The sequence below is a fragment of the Nelusetta ayraudi genome, unplaced genomic scaffold, assembly GCF_046127955.1.
Source record: "Nelusetta ayraudi isolate G7.1 ecotype Tasmania unplaced genomic scaffold, CSIRO-AGI_Nayr_v1 ptg000070l, whole genome shotgun sequence".
Taxonomy (NCBI): domain Eukaryota; kingdom Metazoa; phylum Chordata; class Actinopteri; order Tetraodontiformes; family Monacanthidae; genus Nelusetta; species Nelusetta ayraudi.
Genome location: NW_027466120.1, coordinates 485,516 through 510,206, shown reverse-complemented (window position 1 = coordinate 510,206; position 24,691 = coordinate 485,516). Strand labels below are relative to the sequence as shown.

Here is a 24,691-nt window from a genome sequence, read left to right as displayed (position 1 = left end):
CGGGGGAGAAGTGAGCCGGGGTGAATGGGTGTGCGAGTGTGACGAGCACACAGGCTGCTGCTGCTGCTGCTGCTGCTGCTGCTGCATGCTCCGCATTCCTCAGGTGTTGTTAGCATAGCTTGGCTCAGTAATTACGTCTCTGTGAAAACACGCAGAAAGCCACATTAACCTGCCAGGCTGTGAGAGGCAGCGCCCGCCCAAAACCCACAGCCAGCAGGGGAACCGAACCGTCAGGCAGGGTTTTGGCCTCTGTGGGCACAATTATTTCCAAGTGGGTACGAGCAGCATCCGCTTAAATGAAAGGATAACAAGCACCAACACTGTCATGACCTGCAAAGTTCACTGCGCCAAACGGAATCCACTGTGTGAGTCAATGAACTGATGGGCCCCAGTTTTCAGAATGCATGTGCTGCAACACGCAGTGTTCCTTTACTGCTCTTTGTGATGTCACAAAGGGTGCAAACACATGATCGATATATCTCTCGCGGGTTGACGACCTTGCCACTTGTGTCTCTGGTTCCTTTTGAACATATATAATCATGATGCCAGCTGATACTTTCTGAAAAAAATCTGTTTCCCACATGTATTCACATTCAACTACATAGCACTACTTATTTCCCAATAACATTTCTTTTTATCTAAAAAAAAAAAAAAAAGTTTCTTTCTTTCTTCTTTGAAATGCAATTTGTGATTTAAGAGACTGACACCTTTGGAGGGGGAGTTATACATATTTTCAGACCTTTGTTTATCACCTGATGTCACTTTGTTTGGCTTAAAGACCCGGAATAGAATTTGAATAGGCTTGAATTCGACGTCACGTTGGCTTTCAAACTCTGAGTTGTGAGGCTAATCACTCGGCTTTAGCCGAACGCGACGCTTTGTTGAGCCTCTCGTGTGTCTGGAGGCAGACAATAGCCAGGTGGCCTGGGAGGGCAGAGCACACACCTGGGGTGGGGCGGTGTTGACACTAACCTGGGTGAGGTCGGGGTGTGCTTTGTGACTTCACAAAGGGCCTGTTTCCAAGTCAACTGTGTGTTGTATGTATGTGGAACAAATTCTAAGGCACTATCTTGAGGAAAAATGAATTCTTTCTTCCTGTCTCCCTCCCTCCCTCCCTCTCTCTCTTTTTTTTTTTTTCTTTCTTTTTTTTTTTAATGTCTTTCACGTGGAATGTGTGGGCCGTGTTATGATGTCGGAGGAAGTCCACTCACGGGTGAGATATGAGGGGCTTCCTGGCTTTGGAGCTTCAGTCTGACGTCAGCTGACTGGCCCGGCTCTCTCCTCCCCCTCCTCTCCCTTCCTCCCCACCTCTTCCCCCACCCACCTCCTCCTCCCTCTCCCTCTCCCTCTCTCTCTCCTTCCGCTCCTCCGGACACGGCGCCGTGGAAAAAATGCTGCTCTCTGTGCCGCCACGGTCGGGAACAACCAGCCACTACAACGGCTTCACGGGCAAAAACAGCAAGCGGGTAAGTGAAGCGCGCGCTCCGGGGTCGTGGCGGGTGGTGGGTAGAGAGGGGTGGGGGGGTGGGGGGCGACCTCTGTCCCACCTCGGTCCTTGTGCTCGGCTCTCCGGTCCGACCGAGCCGTGCGGCTACTTCGCCTCCTGGAGCCGCGGCGCGTCCTTCACCAAGTGCCGTCGCCCGCCGCTGCTTCCGGGGCGGCGGGCGACGCTTCAACTCCGCAGCCTTCCCACGCACCGTCCGGATACTCGAGTACGGCAGAGCTACACGGTTCTGTCGCGCGCAGTTTGCTGCCCACCACCACTTCTCCTCCTCCACCTCCTCCTCCTCCTCCTCCTGCCCTCTCTTCCTAGTCCCAGCCCGGCTCTAGATGCTCCACACCGACACGCAATCCGAGCAGGGTTGTTGCACTTGTGATCTGTTGTAGTCTGCGGCCACACGACTGCGGGATATTTTTTTTTTTTCTCTTTGATGGAGCAATTCCCGAATTAAACGCAACTTGGCGAAGTTTTTTTTTCTTTCTTTCTTCCTTTCTTTCCTCCTCTCTTTTACGCGCACCGACACGCCCCACCCCTTCAGCCCCACTGATGGTGACCGGCAGAGAGGGTTGGTGTCTATAGAGGAGAGGCGAGTCCATAAGTCAGACGAGAAGGTGACGTGCGTACCGGTCAAAGCGGACCGGCAAGTCTTCGTCCAGATCGTATTCACGGTGTGATTGTTATCTTCTTGTCCGTCGTATCGCGGCGCGTCTTGATGTGTGTGTTGCATCAAAAGTGTTTCGAGATATGCTTCAATTTGGACCTAAAGGCTCCACATTGACTATTTCAAATGGATCTATTGGCATAACGTTGAATGAAAAAAATAAAATAAAATTAATGCATATTTTCTTAGTGGTGGTAAAGTGGCGTGATTTAATTCTTTATGTTAAAATAAAGACAAAAAAACTGCTCAACTTGCTAGGAGGTGCCAGTGGTGGAGCTAGAGATGTCTTTGGTGTGGCCACAGTGTGAGATCATGACTCACACAGGAGTGGCAATAAGTAGATTCCTGACATCAATACATGGTTGTTGTTGTTGTTGTTGTTGTTGTTGTTGTTGCATTCTAATTGTTGCTGTTTGTAGTTATTACATCTCTCCTGGGTGACCTTATAACCGTCGGCCTGTTACCATTCCTATGAATTTGAGAACAGGATTAGTGCTGTATTACATTTCTTCTTTGAGGGCCTTTGTTTCCACCAAGAACAAAATCTGGGCCAATCATCAAGTCAGAAATGCATAATACATATGAAATACATATATATATATATATATATATATTTTTTTTTTTAAAAAGATACTCCATTACATCAATCAACAAAGCTATTGATTATCAAGCCTATTGGGGGAGGGGCGTCAGCACAAGCCACCAGTGGCCACCAGGTAGCTCCACCCTTGAGAGGTGGTGGACAGAACCGTGAATCTTCCGCAAGTTTCAACCTTTTTGTTGTTGTTGTTTTTTTTAAAACCTTGACGTCACAGCTGCCATGAGAGGACACAATATGAGAAAATTCGAATTGACGTTTATATTGTTTGCGGCAAACTTTCCTGCAAACAATTTGAACTCCCCCAGAACCCCCGCTGGGCCTTTAAAGTCATGCAAGTCCAGTGAGACAGTCGGTGCATGTCGGGCTATTATTGCGCTGATGTCTGGGTCTCAGCATTTTTCTGCAAAAATCTGAGAGCTGAAATCAAACACCTCTCCCTCCCCTCTCGCCACCTCTCCCTCCCCGCCTCACGGCTGGCAGGAATACAGATTGCTGAGATTAATGACCTGGAATTCCTGGAATCCTGGACACTGACAATGTGCTCACTTCAAAAGGTGCTCTGCACACTCGAAACCTTTTTTTTTTTTTTTCCTTGAAAGAGGACACGCACACCACTCTGTGTGTGTGTGTGTGTGTGTGTGTGTGTGTGTGTGTGCGCGCGCGCGCGCGCACATGTTGCCGCAGCATTGTTGGAGCGCCAGAGTCACACAGAGAGGACTTGTAAATCCTGCGTCAAGTGGTAACCCCTGCTCTCTGTCTTTTTCCGCGGGGGAAAAGGGCGGAGAAAATAAAGGATTAAGAGATTTCCCCCCTTTTCATTAACCTCCCCCTTTCTCTCCCCACCCCACCCCACCCCCCTGCACCCGGTGTGCTTGGCGTACCTTGATTTCTCATCTGTCAGTCCACTCGCAGAGAGGAAAAAGGCTCCACATTCCTCCCAGCTAATAATTCCCTTTCCCCCAAGAATGCACTCTCTCCCCGGGGTGCATGACACTTTTTAAAAGAGACGTTTCTTTTTGTTTTTTCCTAACCATCTGTGTGGATTTCCTCGGCGGTTTTGAAGCGGCTGATAAAAGAAGATAGCTCGCGTTGTCGCTGCGAGACTCTGAAGATTCTCATCGCTCATCACATTCATCACCTTGCTGGGGTTTTTTTTTCTTTTCTCCCCTCGCCTTCTTTTTTTTTTTTCCCCCCAATCCCCGAAGCTGCATAATTTAACGGAGATTGTGACTGTAACACTATGATCTTCTCCACCGAGACGTTTAGGTTTTCTCTAGCCAATCAGGTAGGACTGCACGTGTCATCTTGGTTGCTCTCTGAGTTTGCGCATATCTGTTGCGTTGCGTATATGATGACAACTTTGCCCTTGCAGGGGTTGTGAATGTGACCAGTGATATGGGCTTTACTAGCGGCCGCACAACATTGCTTGTGCATTTTTACATTCTAGCCACAACACCATCCATCTATCCATCTATCTATCTGTCTATCTATCTATCTATCTATCTATCTATCTATCTATCTATCTATCTGTCTATCTGTCTATCTATCTATCTATCTATCTATCTATCTGTCTGTCTGTCTGTCTGTCTATCTATCTATCCATCTATCCATCCATCTATCCCTTGCCAGGGAAGAGGACGGGACCCATTTGTCATCTTTCCTACTGTAAAAGATGTCGGCTGCTGGCTCTTGTGGACATGAATGTTGCATGCGCGCGAGGAGACTTACTGTATTTGTCCAGCTTTATCGCATCATGTCGTGTCAGGCGTGGCCCGCTCGCTCCACACAGAGCTTGTATTTCCCCAGGAGCGTATTTTGATTTAACGATGACGGCTCAGGCTCCCATCCCAAAGCCAAAACACATGCCCGTCCCGCTCCCCATGCACCGTGCGGTCCATCGCGCTGCTCGGCAGGAGAAAATGCACGCGCCACGGAGGAATGTGGAGAATTCCCTGGAGATGACACACGCGTAGTTTAGCGGTGGTAGAAGAGGATACGTCGGAGGTCGTAGACTGAAAAGTAAGAGGTCGCCAGAGGAGATAGGCGGCGTCCCCGGAGGGATGCAAACTATCGGCGAAATCCCAACGGCGGTGGGTACGAATTTGTCTCGCTCATTTGCGAGTCTTGCCGTGCGCCCTGACCTTTCCTTTTCCAGCAGCCTTCGTGTTCCCTTTTTTCACGCATGCCTGCGTGCGCTTGCATCCGAGCGCTAGGCATTACTCTACACGGGCAGCCAAACACCTGGAGCCTGGCACTGGTGCGGATGGGGAGAAGATGTGGATTTGACTGGCTGCCATCCTTTCCTTAGAAGACGCCTAGCAGAGCGGCCTTAATGAGACACTGCCTTCTGACTCCAGAGCACATGAGAGGGATTAGCACTTTCCACTAACAAGCTCAGATCCCAATTAGACAGGCCTCACTAGCTAAGGCTCAGGCCCAGAGTCGCTCTTCCGTCAGATCGTATCTCCCCAGGCCTCCGCAGGTGCATCCCTCCTGACAGAGTGTGCCAGCGTCCTGCAGCGAGAGGCACAGGAAGAGGCTGTTATTAGCGGGGAAAATTGCAGCCAAACAAACACACGGCGCTTCTCATCCTAATGAATCGCGAGAGATTAGAGGAGAGGGCCGAGATGAATGGGTGGCATGACTCACTGGGACAGTTGAGACAGTTTGGCTGAATGAAGCCTGTTTTTATTGCAAACACTTTTGGAAAACATGAGGCAACTGCGGCAGTAAAGAGCGGCACTGTTGCTTTATTGCACGCATGAGAGTAATGCACAGACTAATTGCACGTGTTTACAATTCCGCACTCGAAAACTTTCCACCCGACACTTTGATCTGAAACTTGTTGCTCGATTCCACATCGTCCCAGTTCCTGAAAATGTTACGGCCCCCGAGCTGTTTAGCGGATCATGAGGTCACTTCCTGAATCTGGAGCAGATCCACGGCGCAGTCACAATTAGCTTGATTCTGGAGGTCTTTTGATGGTGCCTCTCTGTTAATAAGCTGACACTCCAGCGCTGACCTTGTGGTGTCCAACAAACCACTCCTTTGTTGCGTGGGGCCAGGCCTACTGACCCTGACTAATCAAACAGTTCCTCCCTCGGCACCAGATGACATTTCACCTCCATTCCAATTTGATGAATCTATTCTGGGCAGTGTTGTTTTCAACGCAACATTGAGTAAAGTAGTAGTTGCGTTGCATCAGAATGCACACACACACACACACACACACCAAAATGCACCCACACTCTGCCTTATTATCACACACTCCTGTATCTCCAACCAAGTAAAAAGCTGCAGTCTTTGTGGTTTGCATGTGTGAATGAGAAGAAACTTGTGTGTTTCAGTTTCAAATTTACATTTCCAGAAAAATGTGCCCAATTTCCGTGGAACAGTTTATCACAATATTAAAAACATTCAACAATTATTATTGCTGGAAGTGACATGCATCGCAGTGGCAATTCATTCTGTTCACTTTAATCTTTTTCTATTTTATCTTGTTCTGTTTGAGTGTTGGAATAGCACACTTAGCTAATGATTTGTAGCCTGATACTGACTTTGGATTGGCTTTATTCAGTCCCATAATGTGAAAAACACGATTAGTATTACAGAAAATTATCAGTCCGCCTACTTGAGACGAGTGTGTTTGGTCGTCAATTCATTTCTATTCTGGCTGAGATAAATGATGGCCGAATAATGTTTTGTACAGAAACATGTTTGATTGAATTGCCTTGTAAATGGTGATAGTATGGTTGCCTATTTTAACATACAGAAAAAACAATCTGAACTCGATGGTAAATCTCAAGCACACCAAATACTATTGCAGGGAGAAGCATACAAGGTCTAACCACTTGTCCGTTGCACTGTATTAATCTTCTATCACATAGTCGTACACGAAAATACAAAATTATCTCCAATTAACACTTGCCTTCATTTGGACAAGAATGTGTTGCAGTGGTTTCGCAGTCACAGCAAGACAATGTCGTCGCGGGTCTTTCTCTGTGGTGGACTTTGTATGTCGGAGCTCCTCTCTCCACGAACTCTGGCTGCCGCTCACTGCACAAGGACGCTCACGTCAGGCTGATTGAGAACTTGGCCGTTAGGGTGCGAACGCCTGCCTGTCTCAATATGTTGGCCCTGCGATGAACCGGCCACTCGTCCAGGTGGGGGTGGGGGAGTTGGGCCGGGGGGCGACCCAGCCTTCGTGCTGAAACGGCTGGGATGGGCTCCAGCGACCCTGAGTGCAGGGTGAGCGGTGACAGCGAATGAATGTGTAGATGGACCCCCCCCCCCCCACACACACACACACACACTCGTCAAACAAGATGAAGCCGCTGATGGAGTCGACACGCTGACCTTTCGGGGAGGGCCACCGACTCGGTTTCATTTATCACCCGTCGTTGTCCCTGATATTCCTCCGTCTTGGCCCGTTTCTCTCCTCATGTCATGGGGGAAAACAGAGGGGCCGTTTACGCAAATACGAGATTCACCGAAACCGCACAAATATTTATGCGGTTCAGCTTTGCGTTGACACGAAGCCGTACTTTTTCGAAAACGTTCCTCAGGGTGTTTTTTTTATTTTTATTTTTTTTAAACGCCGCCCCTCGCGGATTCGTGTAAACGCTGAAACCGACCTTTTTTGCTCTGCAACCTGAGCGGCCGTGAGGTTCAGACAACCACTCACAACAACAACCACGTCGGGCAGCCGACTTACTGCTACTGATCAGCCTGCAGTCTCCCCATTCACCTCCACTACAAACCGCAAACAACAGTGAACAATAACACAAGGCGCTTGTGGATCGATCGCAGATTGTGTGCAAAGTGAAAATAAACTTTTACCAAACTTTTTCTGGCACGACTCCCAGTCAACCTTAACGTGGAGCTTTTAAGGCTTTGTGTTCTAAAATAATTCGAAGCAGCAGTTCAACTCTGTCGTTTATCCACACCGTCTTTTCACCAGCGATCTTTCTTTCTGTTCTCAGTGGTGCTCATGTTGCTAGCGAGCTGCAGCGTCTTTAAACACAGCGTGCTTCAGCTCTTCTTCTTCTTCTTCTTCTTCCTAATTGAAGGAGTAACCTTGCAGCGCCACACCAGGCTGGACATAGGTACTACATTGTTTTCAGTCGTTTGCAGCGTTTTCGTGTAAATGGGAATTTTTTTGGAATATGGCTTCGTTTAAACTCGTTTTTTTTTCGAGTGCGGTTTCGAAAATGTGCGGTTTCAAAATAAACCGTATTCATGTAAACAGCCCATAAAGAGCTGCTGCACCCGGTTAGGCCTCCGCGTCGTTTTCTTCTTTTTCTTTCAACGCCGTCCAGTACCCAATCTGACTCTTGTGCCTTCCCCTTCCTCCACAGCAGACGTATGTGTCCCCCTCCAGCCACCATCAAATGGCTCCACCAAGCCCCAGCAGCAACAACAACAACAGCAACAGCAACTCCATCAGCAATGGCGGCGGCAGCAGCAGCAGCAGCAGCGCCGGTGAGCAGCTGAGCAAAACCAACCTGTACATCCGCGGCCTTCACCCAGGGACCAGCGACCAGGACCTGGTCAAACTCTGTCAGCCGTAAGTCATCCACATAAACAGCCGCTCCAATCTCTAAACGCACAAACAATAAATCCCTCTGGCACTGCCCCCAACCCCCCACCCCTCCCTCCCGCCTGCCCCACTGGGCCCATGAAACAGATTGCAATTGCAGAGATTGAGATTGGACAGAGTGATGGCAGCGTGGATGGACAGGAGTAGTGGCTTGATGCATCAATAAATCACCCCCCTCTCTCTCTCTCCCTCTCTCTCTCTCTCCCTCTCTCTCTCCCCCTCTCTTCCTCTCTCTCCCTCTCTCTCTCTCCCCCTCTCTCCCACTCTCTCTCTCTCCCACTCTCTCTCTCTCCCTCTCTCCCTCTCTCTCTCTCTCCCTCTCTCCCTCTCTCCCCCTCTCTTCCTCTCTCTCTCTCTCTCTCTCTCTCTCTCCCTCTCTCCCACTCTCTCCCGCTCTCTCTCTCTCTCTCTCTCTCTCTCTCTCTCTCTCTCCCCCTCTCTCCCACTCTCTCTCTCTCCCTCTCTCTCTCCCCCTCTCTTCCTCTCTCTCTGACGCTCGGGGTGTGCGTTGCACGCTGCGCCGCACGCTAACAGGTATTTCTGGATCCAGACTTTAATTTTTTTTCCAAGGCCTCCTGGCACGTCGTCCCCCTGGTGGAAAGACCAACAAGCGCTTGGAGAGTGAAACTGGGAGCCTTTAGTTTAGTTTGGCGCACAGATTTTTCCAACAGGTGACCTGAGAGTGTTTAGTCTCCCTGTCTCGCGCTAATTTGCCCCCTCTTTCTTGAACTGTTTTTTTTCTTCATTTCTCCTCATTTGTCCTCCGTGGCCTCGCCTTGTTAATCGGCGGTGCTCGGTGAAGGCAGGAACCCAGATCCCTCCGTTCTTTATTGTGGCAGCGCGAGCGCCGCAGTTCCCTCTGCGAAGGCGGCCGCGAAGTCGGGAGTTCCGACATCAGCGTTGTACAATCTGTCCGGCGTATTTGCTCAGCCTTCGGGGGGGGTGCAGGGCAGGGCAGGGCGGGGCGGGGCGGGGTGGGATTGTGTGGGTGGGCTTCCACACGAGCAGAGCCAAGATGAATGCTCTGCTCTCCCGTAATTGAATTCCGTAGCCGGCTGATGAAGACCAGAAGAGCAGAGGAGAGGGGGACTGGAGGGAAAAGGAGGGAAAAGGGGGTCTGAAGGATTGAGTGAGAGAGGCTGGGAGAGGGGGAGGGAGAGAAGGAGGGAGGGGAGAAGCTTTGCTTGCTATTTTACAGCTGTCTGGAAGATATGGCTCACACGAGGCTGCCCAACCCTACAGGAAATGGCGAGCCCAGGGGAAAGGGAAAGACAAACAAGGGCAGTGGCACAGGGGGAGAGGGGGTGGAGGTTGAGGTGGGTGTGTGTGTGTGTGTGCGTGTGCGTGTGCGTGTGTGTGTGTGTGTGCGCAAAAGGTTTGGATGGAGAGAATGGGAGGGGGAGGAGTGAACAGAGTTCAGGGTTTGTGTGTCAGGTGGTGTTTTGTGGGGGAGCTTCTCATGTTTCTGCTTCCGCGGAACAGATAGAAATCGCTGCATGATATATATTTTGTCTGCCTTGTGAGTCCAGAACATCAAGGCGGCCCGGTGATCGTTCTCAGCAGAACCGGGCCGGAAACTGCGGCTGGTCGACAACTCGGGGGTTGGTGTTGGGGAAGGGGGGGAGGGTTGCGCTTTGGCTTGTTTAAGCCAAGTTTGAACAGCCGCTCTGTGTGTGTGTGTGTGTGTGTGTGTGTGTGTGCCGGGACACGGCGATGCCACCGCTCCCCTCCCCCTGCGCTGACAGAGTGCTCGTGTGCGTGCTCGCTCAGGGATCTGCTGGTTGGAGAGGAGGGACGGAGGTCGGTCCACCACTGCTGCTGGATACGTTGCTGCCTTCTCTCACACATGGCTGAATCTCACCACCCCTCCCACCACCACCACCACCCTGTTTTTCTTTTTTTTTTTTCCCCTCTTTCCTCCCCTCGCTCATGTAATCAGAGTTCCCGTGTGCAATTAAGTGAATGTGTCACAGCTGTGTCAGCCTACACGTCTCGCAGCTCCAGCGTCAGTTCCAGGAGCAGCGCTGGCCCTGGCGCCCAATCTTAAAAGTTAAACACGTTTATCGGAAAACGTGTTGGAGACCCGCGTTGGCATTTGCATCCGGCCCAGTTGGTGGCACCCTGTGGCCGAGAAACAGAAAAGCATCATGCATTAATAATCTTATATAGAAAGAGGAATGCATAATACAACAGCCATCCAGTTACCCAAGAGTGGGAAGAATTGAGTGGTTTTTTTCCACTGAAAAGGTGAAACTAGATGAAGTGTGAGTGCATGATTGGTAGATAACAGAGCTGCACCAATACACATTGTCTTGGATTACACCTGGTGATGATGACAGATTGAATTCAAATCGGATACACTAAGTTTTTTTGTTTTTATCAAAAAAAAAAAAAAATTAAATAAAAAAAATGTGTTGCATGAAAGTTATGTGGACTGTTCTGTAACTCCTGAAGATTATTTTTTATTTTGAACAGCCCTGTTGTTAGATTTCATCTTGACCAAGTCATGGTTTAATCCTCACTCCTGGCTGGAGTGAGGAAGCGACAAGGTCACCAGATGAGAGCCTGAGCTGAGGGACACTAAGACCCAGCGGAAGGCCGAGCCGGCGGGCGTTGTGCCTAGAGAGAGGCTGTTAGCAGAATGGGAGTGTGGCTGCCGGCCAGCGTTGGACAGGACAGAGAGGGAGAGAGAGAGAGAGAGAGAGAGAGTGAGAGTGAGAGTGAGAGAGAGAGAGAGAGTGAGAGAGAGAGAGAGAGAGAGAGAGAGAGAGGGCGGGGGTGGGGGGGGGGAGAGAGAGACGTATCAGATTACACTGCATGCACATGCCTGGAGAGATGAGAGCTGATAGACGCTCTGTCGCACACAAGCATTCTGCTCGGCCCGCCTGCTGCTTTCCTCTGCAGTATCGGCACAGTTTGTACGGATAGCTGGAATTTCTTTGTAGCTAAAAAAAAAAATCTCGACGAAGTCTCTTTCTGTCGACTGAGTTGTGCTCACGGCGCTGACAGCAGTGTGAAAGCTGGAGTGATTAAGTTATGGGAAATCTATAGTTGCCCCTCACACGCAGGAACCCATGAGGCGTTACTTATTCCACCTTAATTCCGTCCCCCCCCTCCTCCCCCTCCTCCTCCAAAGCTCTGCCCGCTCCCCCATGCACATCATTTATAACCAGAATGGTGTTACTGTCTATAACAACAATGTATCTGCTGGGTTTAACGTGAAATATGAACATTAAACCAGTCAGACTCAGTCACTGCTTTGTTCTAAAGGTTCAATACACTTTACTCATGGTTTCATTGGAACTCAGCAGGAATTAGAAGCTTATGCTTAACTTCTTCTCGTTGAAGTTACTCTGCTGTAGCTCTTTTCAACCACGCTAAGGCAGTGTTGCTACTCTACAAGAGTGTAAACATCACTTTTTTCCCTCCCCCGCCCCAGGTTTGGAAAGATCGTGTCAACCAAGGCCATACTGGATAAGACTACCAACAAATGCAAAGGTGAGGTGATACAGAATGAGACCATGGCAAAATGTCAAGGCACACAAAACCAGTGATTTTCCAGGTGCACGTGCAGGCGGTCTTTATGTGACATTAAATGAATTTTTTGATTTATTTATCAATATTTATTATTCATATGTTAAGAGGCAGCGTTTTACATCAGTCAAAGAAACACAAGCATTTCTGGAGCGCTTGTCCAACCTCTGAGGTTGAGCCTTCAGTATGGTGTGACAACTGCTAATAGTTAGGGTTAGGGATAGCCTGAAAAAGTTAGTGATGAAATATTGCTTAGAAATTCTCCAAGAATTCTGGCACTTGTTTAATTCAATGGAATCATATGTTTCTCATTAGTTTCTTCGAAAAGCTATTTTTTATTTTTTATTTATTTATTTTTGCAGATTATGGGGCAACATCACTAAATTTAAACTTTATTGCTCGAGTAGCCAGTGTAGCTCCATCGCATCGTCACGTTGTGTCACTTTGTGACTCTTTGCACCACAAACACCGCGCGGATAATCTTCTCCATAGTTACTGGGACGCAGCGCAACACAGTTTGTTTCAATGCAAGTCGCTACGATGAGGGCTGGCGCAGGTTGGACACGGCTGCCCTCAGAGGACGGAGGCCGCAAACACCCTTCAATCCCACGAAGAGCACCTACCATCGTCAGAACGCTCACACCTGGCTCTGCCTCCTCCCTGTCCCCGCAGGCTACGGCTTTGTCGACTTTGACAGTCCGGCCTCGGCTCAGAAGGCCGTGACGGCGCTGAAGGCTGGCGGTGTGCAGGCTCAGATGGCCAAGGTAAGAAGCGCGTGCGTCACGTTTTCAACGTCTGTGGGGTTTGACTCTCGCAGACACAGCCGGGTCCGTTCACGGTGCTGGATGTAGTGTTTTGAAGAAGAGCGTGGCCGGGGGGTTCGGGTCAACCGGACGATGGGACGGCTGCGGCTCAGTCGGTAGAGTGGCCAATCACAGAGGGGTTGGAGGTTTCAATCCCAACTGCAACTGTCCACGTGTCCCTGGGCAAGACACTGACCCATAAATCCACTCCCAGTGGTGGTGAGGGTGTGTGTAAACATGTGTGTGTGTGTGTGTGTGTGTGTGTGTGTGTGTGTGTGTGGGGGTGTGTGTGTGCGTGTGTGTGTGTGTGTGTGTGTGCGTGCGCGCGTTTATGAGGTAATATATATACATATAGGTACATATATACATATGTGTGTGTTTATGTACATATATAAACACACACACTCATGTAGTCCATTTGCTGGAGTTGTAATATGATGGAATAGTTTCCTTACTGTCAACGTGACATTTTTGATTTTGTCAACAGTACTTGTTGACTTTTGAATACATACCTGCAGCAGAGAGAGAATCCATCACCACTGGTGATGGTTGGCAGAAGATCTTGAGGACCGGTCCAACGTCACACTGCACCGCAGTCAGAGACGAGCCGGACATTGAATATTGAATTGTGCAAATTGTGTCCTGGCTTTTTTTTTTTTTGTTTCTTCCTCTGGCTCCAAGCACACACACCCCTATGATAACAATGCAACTGGAAGCTGGGAACTCTGCAAGTCCTTTGGAGGTTTTTTTTTCCTCCGCTGCTCCCAGACCCAGGGGAGTTGGCATGCTTGCGGTGGAGTGTTGGTCTTCACTTGGATCTGTGTATCCACTCATGAACTGTGTTTACTGACACTGGTTCCCCCTAAGTATTTCCAAACCCGTGGAGTGAAACCCTTTGTACAATCAACATGTCATTTTTGAATTGTGAAGGATTTATGGTCATGGGGATTTAATATTACTTCCTGGCAGAAGTTTCGCCAGATTCTCTAAATCTTCTAATGATATTATTGATCGTTAACGGTGAAATTCCAGAGAGGCTCTCAAATGCTGGACTGTTTCCCACGCAGTTTCTCCGAGGGTGGCGAACCTCATCCTCCTCTCGCATGTGAAGAACTGAGAAATTCAAAGCCGCCAAGTTTTATGATGGTGTGTGTGAAGCAGCATCAATCAACTGCTCTGTTAGCAGACGGGGGCCGGTCACTGTCCCAAAGTCCTGGGAACATGTTCCAGGGGAATTAAGTGGATTCCTGGGGGGGGCAGAAAAACCCAACAAGAACAGCAAAGCATTTTGGTTTGAGCATTTTTGTCTTTGTGCTGGTTGCAATAAAACTAAATATGTCCATTCTAAACAGTCTCTGATCTTTATAGCATCAGAAAATATTAGAAGTCTGCCATGTCCGTTGTTGTGCTGACCCATCAGTGGGCGCACGCCTGTGGAGGTAGTCAGCAGGTGGGGATGATGATGATGATGATGATGATGATGATGATGATGATGATGATGATTACATGGTCAAAAAAAACAAACAAACAAACAACAAATTGGTCACTGGAGTCCATGTAAATGCACGCCAACATACATAACAAGACTTGCGTGGCTTATGTTTTTCCTGGGTTATTTTTCCGCAACTCCACAACTGCAAGCAGGTACATATGAAAGTGTGTGTGTGTGTGTGCGTGCGTGTGTGCGGCCGTGTGCATGTGCCTCTGTGTGTGTGTGGTACCGCAAAGCGGTGACGGTGAGGAGGGAGTGTGTCCCCGAGCTGCTCCCTGAGCTGCCGCTACAAAGGACCTGCCTGTTCTCCCTGGTGGCATCTGACTCAGTGTCTGAGCAGCTCCACACACATACAGTCAGCAGAGCCCTGTGCCCAGCCAGCCGCCCAGGCAACACACACACACACACACACACACACACACACACCTCACCAGCCTTCTTGCCACAGCCGGATTATGACACACACCCGCGGGCATGCACACGCGTGAGCTCGGCCCCCGACACCCTGGGAAAGCCGATCTCCCGCTAATCTGGATCACCGACGTCCAAACGGCTCCGGCACTCGCAAATAACTCCATTCCCACTCTCGCCCCTTCGCTCTCCCTTTCACAACCGGGCTCATGTCTGCGTCACACAGTTCACATTTCTCCCTGACTGACTCAAAGTGTGACTCACTGAAGGCCACTGCCTCCAACTCCCTCCCCCCCCCCCGCTTCCCCTTCCCACCCTGCCACCCACACGCACCCTCCTCGCTCCTTCACCCCAAATGGGCTTTTGCCCCCCCCCCCATCCGTTTGGAAGGAAGGGAAGGAGCGGGGGAGGGAGAGAGGAGAGGGGGGCGAAGGAGGAGAAATCACCTTCAGCGCAGGTCGCGCTTCCACATGCATTATTCATGAGATGGAAATGAATTTTGCGCAGCGGCGTTTACAGGTTTTTAATCACGTCTCCGCTCCATGAATATGCATGATGGCTGCTGGCTGATACAGATCGCGTCTCTTCCGAGACGCTGCTGCTGCTGCTGCTGCTGCTGCTGCTGCTGCTGCTGCTGCTGGATGAATTCAATTTGTTTGCGTGGGAGGTAAAGAGAGGAGAGGAAACCAAAGTGCTGCGCCGTGTTTAAAAGGCAGACTGTTGATCGCGGAAATTCCTAAAAAAAAAGAGGAAAGTCGACTTTGAGGCAGAGGTGGAGAAAATCTGCAAAAGTCGTCCTGATTAACGCAGCGCTGACAGAGGCGGCAGCTACGCCCGCCTCCGAGGTCAGAATGTTTCAAATGCGTTAAACGCACGCGACGCGGTGTTACGGAGGATACAGATGAAGGCACAGCGCGGATACACGCAGACCCTCCCTGAAGGTTCCTGTCTGCGTTCCCGCCCAGAGTGCACAGAACTGTTTCAGGTCACAGCTTTGGGCTTGTCCTTCGGCCCTGCGTCAACAGAGTCGGGCCAATGCAGTGTGAGTGAACTGCAATAGGAAAAGCATGGGTGGAAGAAAAAAAGAGGGTACGCGAGGAGAAGAAAGAAGCGCTAATTGAGCCGGACTGTCATCGATCCCACCGCTGTGTGTGTGTGTGTGTGTGTGTGTGTGTGTGTGTGTGTGTGTGTGTGTGTGTGTGTGTGTGTGTGTGTGTGTGTGTGTGTGTGTGTGTGTCTGCTGCTCAACCATGCAAGCCCATCTGTAGGAATTGAAGTATCGCCCGCTCTGGCACAGTTGCTGTGAGATTCTTGGTTTTTAAGAGAACGCATTTCTGCTGTGCATGTAAAGATGTTTATTTTATAGTGAAATTGTGGTTAGCGCGTGGTTGGGATCGTTGTGACAGTAACCAACGATAGGTCTTCCTGGCAACAGGTGCATTCTTCTTCTTTCATAGTCCCTTTGCACAGAGGGAAGTGGAGACTCTAGTCTGGTAGCTTTTCCTACTTGTGGACTCCATCAAAGTCCAGTCCCTATTTAATTAATGCTGGAGAAAGCCTGTTATTTGACTTTTGTTAATATGTTCCATTAAAGGTCCAGTGTGTAAAATTGGGCTTGGTTTATGATTATATGATCATGATATTGGTAAATGTAACACACTGCCTATAAATACATGAGTAAAATTGAAAACTGGCAGCACAATAAAAGTCATTTGGTTTTCCTGCCTTGACAACGATTCTCATATAATTTAGAATATACATAGAGCAAGGGCCTTGCTGCTAGTTAGCTGCCATCTTATGCTGCTTCTGCTATTTTCTAAGGGAGCCTGGTGTTTAAGGAAGTCCTCCTGATGCGACAGGCTTTCTGACACACCGGGCCTCCTTAAAAATTTCACACACTGGAACTTTAAGTGTTGCTCAACAGCACCGAGCTGTCGTACTAATGACGCCTGATGACACCTCGCTCTCCCATCCGCTCCCCGCCTGCAGCAACAGGAGCAGGATCCTACCAACCTGTACATCTCCAACCTGCCGATGTCCATGGACGAGCAGGAGCTGGAGAACATGCTGAAGCCCTTCAGCCAGGCCATCTCCACTCGCATCCTGCGTGACGCCAACGGGACCAGCAGAGGAGTGGGCTTCGCCAGGTACACTCTTTGGTTGTCCTCAGCGGGGCGCCGGGGCGCACGAGAAAGTGAAACACAGAAAAAAAAACAAAAAAAAAACCCAGCGATATGCAGTATTTATGTGGGTGAGTGAGCCCTCTGGTGGCCATTCCCATAGACATAGACAGACTTTATGGATCCCCTTGGGACGACTCCCTCAGGGAAATTTGAACCTGCTGCAGGATACCACGTGACTTGTGAACTTTTTTCCTTCAGGATGGAGTCCACAGAGAAATGTGAAGCCATCATCCAGCATTTTAATGGGAAATATATCAAGGCTCCATCTGGAGTTCCAGGTGAGGTTTCTTATCTTTATCATTATTATTATTATCATTATTATTATTATCATTATTATTATTTGTAGTAGTAGTAGTAGTGGTAGAAGTGGTAGTAGCGGTAGTAGTATAATTATCAGTGTTATTATTGATTTTTTTTTTTAAAAAACAATAAAGTGAGAGTAAAGTATTATTATTATTATTATATTTTCCCCCTTGTGCAGTGCCGTCTGAGCCCTTGCTATGTAAATTTGCTGATGGAGGCCAGAAGAAGCGTCAGAGCCAAGGGAAGTATCTGCAGAATGGCCGGCCTTGGACCAGAGATGGAGACACTGTGAGTTCTCTGCTTGTTCTGCGACCCCTGCTACAGTGACAGGCCACGTTGACGCTGAGATTGTTTTTTTCTTCTCGTTCGACCTAAAGGGAGGAATGACTCTCACCTATGACCCCACCCCTGGCTTACAGAACGGGTTTGTACAAGTTGTGGGATCAATCCTTTGTAAAAAAAAAAAAAAAAAAATAGAAATATATTGTGTGCCATTGTGTTCTTACTCTGACTAACATGTACACAACTTCTCCTGTAGGTTCTACTCCACTCCCTACAGCATCGCCCCAAACCGGATAATTGGACCGACCTCCCTCACCCCTTACATGCATTCGCCTGTGTCCACCTATCAGGTACTATTAGAGATGGTCAAATGTCCAGCCATTCATTCATGGCCCCATGTTTTTCCTGATGTGATCACTAAAGAGATCTGCCTATTGATCCCTCTGCTTGTGGCCTCCAGGCTTTAGCCTCCTTCTAAAACTGAGGCTTTGCTGAACCTTCCACATGTTGATATGGAAAGGAAGACATAAACAGGATTCAACAGCTTCCATATACATTGACTGTTTTGCATCATGACGTGACCTAGCACTGAAAACATTGTTAAAGGTTTTTTTTTTTTCACAGTGTGGGATCTATTAAGTGGCTTTCGTTGTCAAACAAACATCTCTAAATCCATTGAAACATACTCACGTTCCAATTTGATTGAACTCTTTCAAGTCAGTGCAGTGTAATCTCATCTTGAAGCTATGGACGTCATTTGTGTTAATGCAGGTGCACAATCCCTCCTGGTTACATCACCAGTCGTACATCATGCCGCCCACAGTGAGTGTCTTGGACTCGCTCTGACTCGCAGACTGTTTCCCGCCCTTCCATTTGATTTCCACCAACGGTGCCGTGTTGCCTCTCCTCCCGCAGGGCACCGTCCTGACACCGGGCCTGGAGCACACCATGTCCATCCAGCCCACCTCCATGATGGGGCCCCTGGCGCAGCAGCTCAGCCATCTCTCCATGGGCAGCAGCGGGACGGTCAGTAGAACTGCCCAACACTAGCACTAACACTAGCACTAACACTAGCACTAACACTAGCCCAACACTAGCAGTAACACTAGCACTAACACTAGCCCAACACTAGCCCAACCCTAGCACTAACACTAGCACTAACACTAGCCCAACACTAACACTAGCACTAACACTAGCCCAACACTAGCACTAACACTAGCACTAACACTAGCCCAACACTAGCCCAACACTAGCACTAACACTAGCCCAACACTAGCCCAACCCTAGCACTAACACTAGCACTAACACTAGCCCAACACTAACACTAGCACTAACACTAGCCCAACACTAGCACTAACACTAGCACTAACACTAGCCCAACACTAGCCCAACACTAGCACTAACACGAGCCCAACACTAGCACTAACACTAGCCCAGCACTAACACTAGCCCAGCACTAACACTAGCACTAACACTAGCCCAACACTAGCACTAACACTAGCCCAACACTAGCCCAACACTAGCACTAACACTAGCCCAACACTAGCACTAACACTAGCCCAACACTAGCCCAACACTAGCACTAACACTAGCACTAACACTAGCCCAACACTAGCAGTAACACTAGCACTAACACTAGCAGTAACACTAGCACTAACACTAGCCCAACACTAGCAGTAACACTAGCAGTAACACTAGCACTAACACTAGCCCAACACTAGCCCAACACTAGCACTAGCACTAACACTAGCACTAACACTAGCCCAACACTAGCCCAACACTAGCCCAACACTAGCACTAACACTAGCACTAACACTAGCCCAACACTAGCACTAACACTAGCCCAACACTAGCACTAACACTAGCCCAACACTAGCCCAACACTAGCACTAACACTAGCCCAAAACTAGCTCAACACTAGCCCAACACTAGCCCAACACTAGCACTAACACTAGCCCAACACTAGCAGTAACACTAGCAGTAACACTAGCATTAACACTAGCCCAACACTAGCCCAACACTAGCACTAACACTAGCCCAACACTAGCACTAACACTAGCCCAACACTAGCCCAACACTAGCCCAACACTAGCACTAACACTAGCCCAACACTAGCCCAACACTAGCACTAACACTAGCCCAACACTAGCTCAACACTAGCCCAACACTAGCCCAACACTAGCACTAACACTAGCCCAACACTAGCACTAGCACTAACACTAGCACTAACACTAGCACTAACACTAGCCCAACACTAGCCCAACACTAGCACTAGCACTAACACTAGCACTAACACTAGCCCAACACTAGCCCAACACTAGCCCAACACTAGCACTAACACTAGCACTAACACTAGCCCAACACTAGCACTAACACTAGCCCAACACTAGCACTAACACTAGCCCAACACTAGCCCAACACTAGCACTAACACTAGCCCAAAACTAGCTCAACACTAGCCCAACACTAGCCCAACACTAGCACTAACACTAGCCCAACAGTAGCCCAACACTAGCACTAACACTAGCCCAACACTAGCTCAACACTAGCCCAACACTAGCACTAACACTAGCCCAACACTAGCTCAACACTAGCCCAACACTAGCACTAACACTAGCCCAACACTAGCCCAACACTAGCACTAACACTAGCCCAACACTAGCAGTAACACTAGCAGTAACACTAGCCCAACACTAGCAGTAACACTAGCAGTAACACTAGCCCAACACTAGCCCAACACTAGCACTAACACTAGCCCAACACTAGCCCAACACTAGCACTAACACTAGCCCAACACTAGCCCAACAGTAGCCCAACACTAGCACTAACACTAGCCCAACACTAGCTCAACACTAGCCCAACACTAGCACTAACACTAGCCCAACACTAGCCCAACACTAGCACTAACACTAGCCCAACACTAGCAGTAACACTAGCAGTAACACTAGCCCAACACTAGCAGTAACACTAGCAGTAACACTAGCCCAACACTAGCCCAACACTAGCACTAACACTAGCCCAACACTAGCCCAACACTAGCACTAACACTAGCCCAACACTAGCCCAACACTAGCACTAACACTAGCCCAACACTAGCCCAACATGCAGCTTCCATTAGTCAGGAATGCTTTAGACTCTTAAAAGGTTTCTTGGCCGTGCAACACGTGAAGCGACTATGGTTCCCGGTTGTGGTAAAAGCAGCAGTGACGGAATGGATAGTGTTGCTGGGTTTACTCCATAAAAGTAGTCCAACTACTGCCATGTTTATTTTGGTGCCTTGTTGCATATCATTGGTGTTGCATGCACGGCTGCATCATTAATCTACGACAATCGTTTTCGGTTGTTTTTCTCAATTTCAGACATTTTGTGGATAAAAAGATATTTTGAGCATGCAAAATATTTCTCAAAAGTAATGGAATCGTCACTTGATTAAGTAATTGTGATATAATTACCAGTTTTGCCACAGTAATCCAGTTACATTACTCTAATACTTGCTATTACTAAAAAAGTCGTTTTAATTATAGTAGTGGATTACTTAGTAATGGATTACTCGCCTTCACTGGGAATGGAGCACCGCTATAAAAAAAAAAAACCTCGCCCACTCCTACCAGTGCCTGATCACACATACGGCTCGCATTCATCCGACTTGGTCCTGCATTTCTGCCAGCGTTTTCTGCCTTTGCAGCCGCCTCGTCTAATAAAACGTGCGTCTCCGTCCTCCTGCAGTACATGCCTGCAAACACATCTATGCAGGGGACCTACATCCCCCAGTACACCCAAGTGCCTGGGACCAACATCTCAGTCGAGGTAGGCTCCTCCTGCGCTGCTCTCACCCAAAGTGGTGGACTAAAATCCCTCATTAATACATTTATTTTTTTGTTGTTGTTGTTGTTGTTAATAATTTTAACAGTTTGTTGTTTTCCCTGCTTTCAGGACAGCGCCGTCCAACAGCCCGTTGCCATCGAGACGCCCACGGAACACACAAGCTACTCCTACCAGCATAACAAGTGAAGAGGTGGCAGTGGTGGGTGATCGTCTCCCTCGTTTGTGTTTGTGCTCGTGTGTGTTTGGGGGAGGTGCGGCTCTGCAAACACTAATCAAATCTTTCATACCGCGACGTTGCTGCCAAGTGAGACTCTGCAGCAGAGGAATGTCGCGTCTGATTGGCTCCCTGTGTTGTGGTCCCTGTGCCAGGTCGCCTCCCCTCTCCACCCCTCTCCACCCCCCTCCACCACCCTCACCCCCACACCCCCCTCCCGGAGAGTGCGCGAGCCTCCGAGGTGCTGACGCTCAGGAGTCCCAGGCACCGGACAACTTGGAGAAGGAGCGTGGACTGTTACACAGAACGGACAAATGTTTTCTACCAAACTCACGTTTTACAAACACAAAACTCTTCCGCCCCTCCCCCAGGCCGGGGGAAATGGAAGACCGGAACAATGGGCATCTCTTTTGATAACCATTTAGGAAAACAAATCCCGCACACACACACACACACACACACACACACACACACACACACACACACACACGCAGTTTTTCAAAAGGACATTGAAACACATTTATTCCAAGGTAGTTTTTTTCCTCTCTTCCTTTCTCTCTCTTTTCTCCTTTTGCTCTGTTTGTCGTCCGATACCTTCAGGCGTCGAACCTGCCTTCTCGTGTACATAATTGCTCTGTCTCTCTCTGTGTCCTGTTTGTGATGATTTCAAATGCAGGAGCCTCAGCTGAAGCTGCTCGCAGAGCAGATCACTCCTATTTTGGTCAGATATGGTGCTGACAGGGATTAGCTTCTGCCACAGTCGTAGTCCCATCAGGTATAAAACCCTAGAAACCAGACAGGCGTGGTCCTTTTCGGCACTGGTCATCTTAAAAAAAAAAAAACCCACCGAGGATCTCGACAAAGCCTCAGACAATCAGGTGATTAGAGATAAGACGTAGCTCAGAGGTGATCGTTGACAACAGATGATGGTCGACAGGAGATCCCTAGCATTCCAGAAAGTTCTATACGCTGGTCGAGCTGCTCCTTTTCTCTGGGTGGAGCAATCTAAAATTGCTGAAGGGGGCATCGCGTCTCAAACAGAGCTGCCTGTAAATAAGAGATGTACATTTATTGGGCCTTTCAATCGACTGTCTTCTGCGTGCAGCTGATTTTAGACACATCACAATACCAAATTGTTTCCAGAATGGCATTGTGCGCGCTGCTGCGCTTTCTTCTTTTGCCCTCTTTTATAAAGGGGGTGAAGACGAATTGCCTCTAAATCCTTAACCTGTTTCCCGAAGCGAGATTTGGATGATCCACTCTGGCAAGCAGGATTTTATGACTCCGTGCATGTGGAGATCAGCAGCTGAAAGTGTGGCTCTGCCCCCGTTTTAACCTCACACAAGTCTATAAAGGTAAACTATAAAATGGCCAGTGTAGAGATTCATTAGTATCGGCAATTGTGTTGTTTGTTTGCATCCTCTCTTCAACCACCGAGTGAGTGCGTGTGTGTGTGCGTGCGTGTGTGTGTGTGCGTGTGTGTGTGTGTCTTTTAAGTCTAATTTAAGCAATTTCTTTATTTGTTTGTTTCAAGAAAATTTGTAATACCTTGTAAGACTGATCTTATTTTTTCAAAGAAGCTACGGTTTTATTTTTGATAGTGTGCAGTGTGTTTCAACACTTTCTTTTTTTTTTTCTTCACTTGTGAGTTGTTTTATATGTTCACTTTTATCTCCCCCTTTTGCGTTTTCATGTGTTTGCGTGTCAGAGGCTTTAATGTTTCCAAAAGACATTTCACCTTCGTCCGTGTCCCGCAAAGTCGTGGCTTTGCGAAACGTAACGTGGAAATGTCGGCTTGGTTTGCAGACGCGTGGTTCCAAAGTTGTCGCCCCTGCAGAAGTAGTGGGCCACAACTGCCAACGTCGGAGGCGTACGGATCCAAACTTACCTCATCCTGCTTAGAGCAACGTAGATTCAGTCTGTGCGTCAGGATCCACAGACACAGCAACCCCACGGCGGGCGGGGGGGGGGAGCTTCACGGCCGTTCACAGCTGGTTCTGTGTCTCTTCCTTCCGTCCAACACTTGTAGAAAATAAAACCCGCGCCTGAGGTCTGGAGTTCTATGCAATTAATTTATTATCCTCGTAGATGCAATACGACAGGTATCCAAGAGACAGCGAACGTCTTGATGGCGTTTCGCCTCACGGCTTTTCAGTTTTCCTCACCGTACGCCAAGGCTTGTTTTTCCAGCTGTCCCCCATTTATCTGTCCTTCCACTGTCAGGAAAACTGCTGCATTAAAAGGGAACTATTTCATACCAAAACATGGGTGTTACAGTGACTGTGGAGCTGTCTTTCTTAATGTATATAGAGAAAGTGATCACAGGTGTGCTTTACGTGAATGAAGGCGAGTCACAGACTCTGCCAGTAAACTCTTACTGTTAGTTTAGGTGTCTCTTCCATCCAGTTGCAATGTTTTCCTCTTCTTTTTTTCAATGAATTTGTCCCATGTTGCTTCTTTGCTCCGTTTTATTGTCTTAAACTTTTGAGACAGTTCGTTTCCGGGAGAAAACTCAACTTCACAGAAATGCCTTAGATTCCACTGAAAGGGACAGTGAAGTGCTACTCAGATTAGTTGGGCTTGACCTCAGACTGGAATATATTTTTCATGCACTGCAGATATAAAAAAAAAAAGTTGTGTTGTTTTTTTTTTTTTTTACACCAAGCTACTCGGAAAATAGATCTATGAAGCTGAGATATTTGCAACTTTTAATGACTATTTTACATGTAAGATGTTGAAGAATAACTGAATGGTGTCTGATTGAGTCTAAGGAACTATTGCTGCTAATTTTGGATTGCTTAGTATTTAGAGATCTTTTTTTTTTTTTTGCTGTCATGCAATGTATTAAGTCACGTTTGTGCATCAAACTGCTTCTCCTCAGTAAATGTCTGTCTGTGCCATGATCTGTTCCCTTTGTCAAATCTATCAAACTTTTCATCTTGGTTTGATTTTGAACTTGTCTTTTTTCTTCTTTTTTTTTTTATCCTAAATACATTTTTTTTCATCATGGTTTGCGTGGATTTTATTGTATCAGTGACTTACATCCTGGATCTCATCTGCTTATCAAACTGTCCCACATGTTTTTTAAAAAAAGGGGTAAAATACAGAGAACAAAAGTGATGTGAAAATCCTGTTGAGCCATTTGGCCCAACTCACCAAGAAGAGTCAGCTCTTCGACCCCAAACGGCTCCTCACTTTACCTGTGTGGATTTTTAAGATTCACTTTGAGTTATAATTTGTGTGCGCATATCGCTAAAATAACCACATTCTCCATTGGTACTGA

General features: G+C 48.2%; 1 protein-coding gene across 2 annotated transcripts; it reads left to right on the top strand.

Moving 5' to 3' along the window:
- Window positions 1-1,217: 1,217 nt before the first annotated feature.
- On the top strand, window positions 1,218-24,415 carry LOC142898728 (RNA-binding motif, single-stranded-interacting protein 2-like). Of its 2 annotated transcripts, none has more exons than XM_076041885.1 (14): window positions 1,218-1,466; window positions 8,124-8,329; window positions 11,802-11,860; window positions 12,569-12,660; window positions 16,592-16,749; window positions 16,984-17,063; window positions 17,267-17,376; window positions 17,466-17,512; window positions 17,627-17,720; window positions 18,142-18,192; window positions 18,286-18,396; window positions 21,096-21,176; window positions 21,303-21,393; window positions 21,564-24,415. In XM_076041885.1, the coding sequence occupies exons 1-13, from the start codon at window positions 1,392-1,394 to the stop codon at window positions 21,378-21,380; spliced, it is 1,242 nt and encodes a 413-aa protein (XP_075898000.1). In that variant the 5' UTR covers window positions 1,218-1,391; the 3' UTR covers window positions 21,381-21,393; window positions 21,564-24,415. The 2 variants fall into 2 exon arrangements, with proteins under 2 accessions (XP_075898000.1, XP_075897999.1); XM_076041884.1 differs by having other exon boundaries at window positions 1,222-1,466; window positions 8,121-8,329.
- Window positions 24,416-24,691: the final 276 nt, after the last annotated feature.

Bases quoted from the DNA above. Each gene is read 5' to 3' on its own strand.
- LOC142898728 (XM_076041884.1), top strand. From the start codon at position 1,392: ATGCTGCTCTCTGTGCCGCCACGGTCGGGAACAACCAGCCACTACAAC. The intron at 11,861-12,568 runs GTGAGGTGATAC...CTGTCCCCGCAG, and splicing joins GACTACCAACAAATGCAAAG to GCTACGGCTTTGTCGACTTT. The intron at 21,177-21,302 runs GTAGGCTCCTCC...CCCTGCTTTCAG, and splicing joins GGACCAACATCTCAGTCGAG to GACAGCGCCGTCCAACAGCC.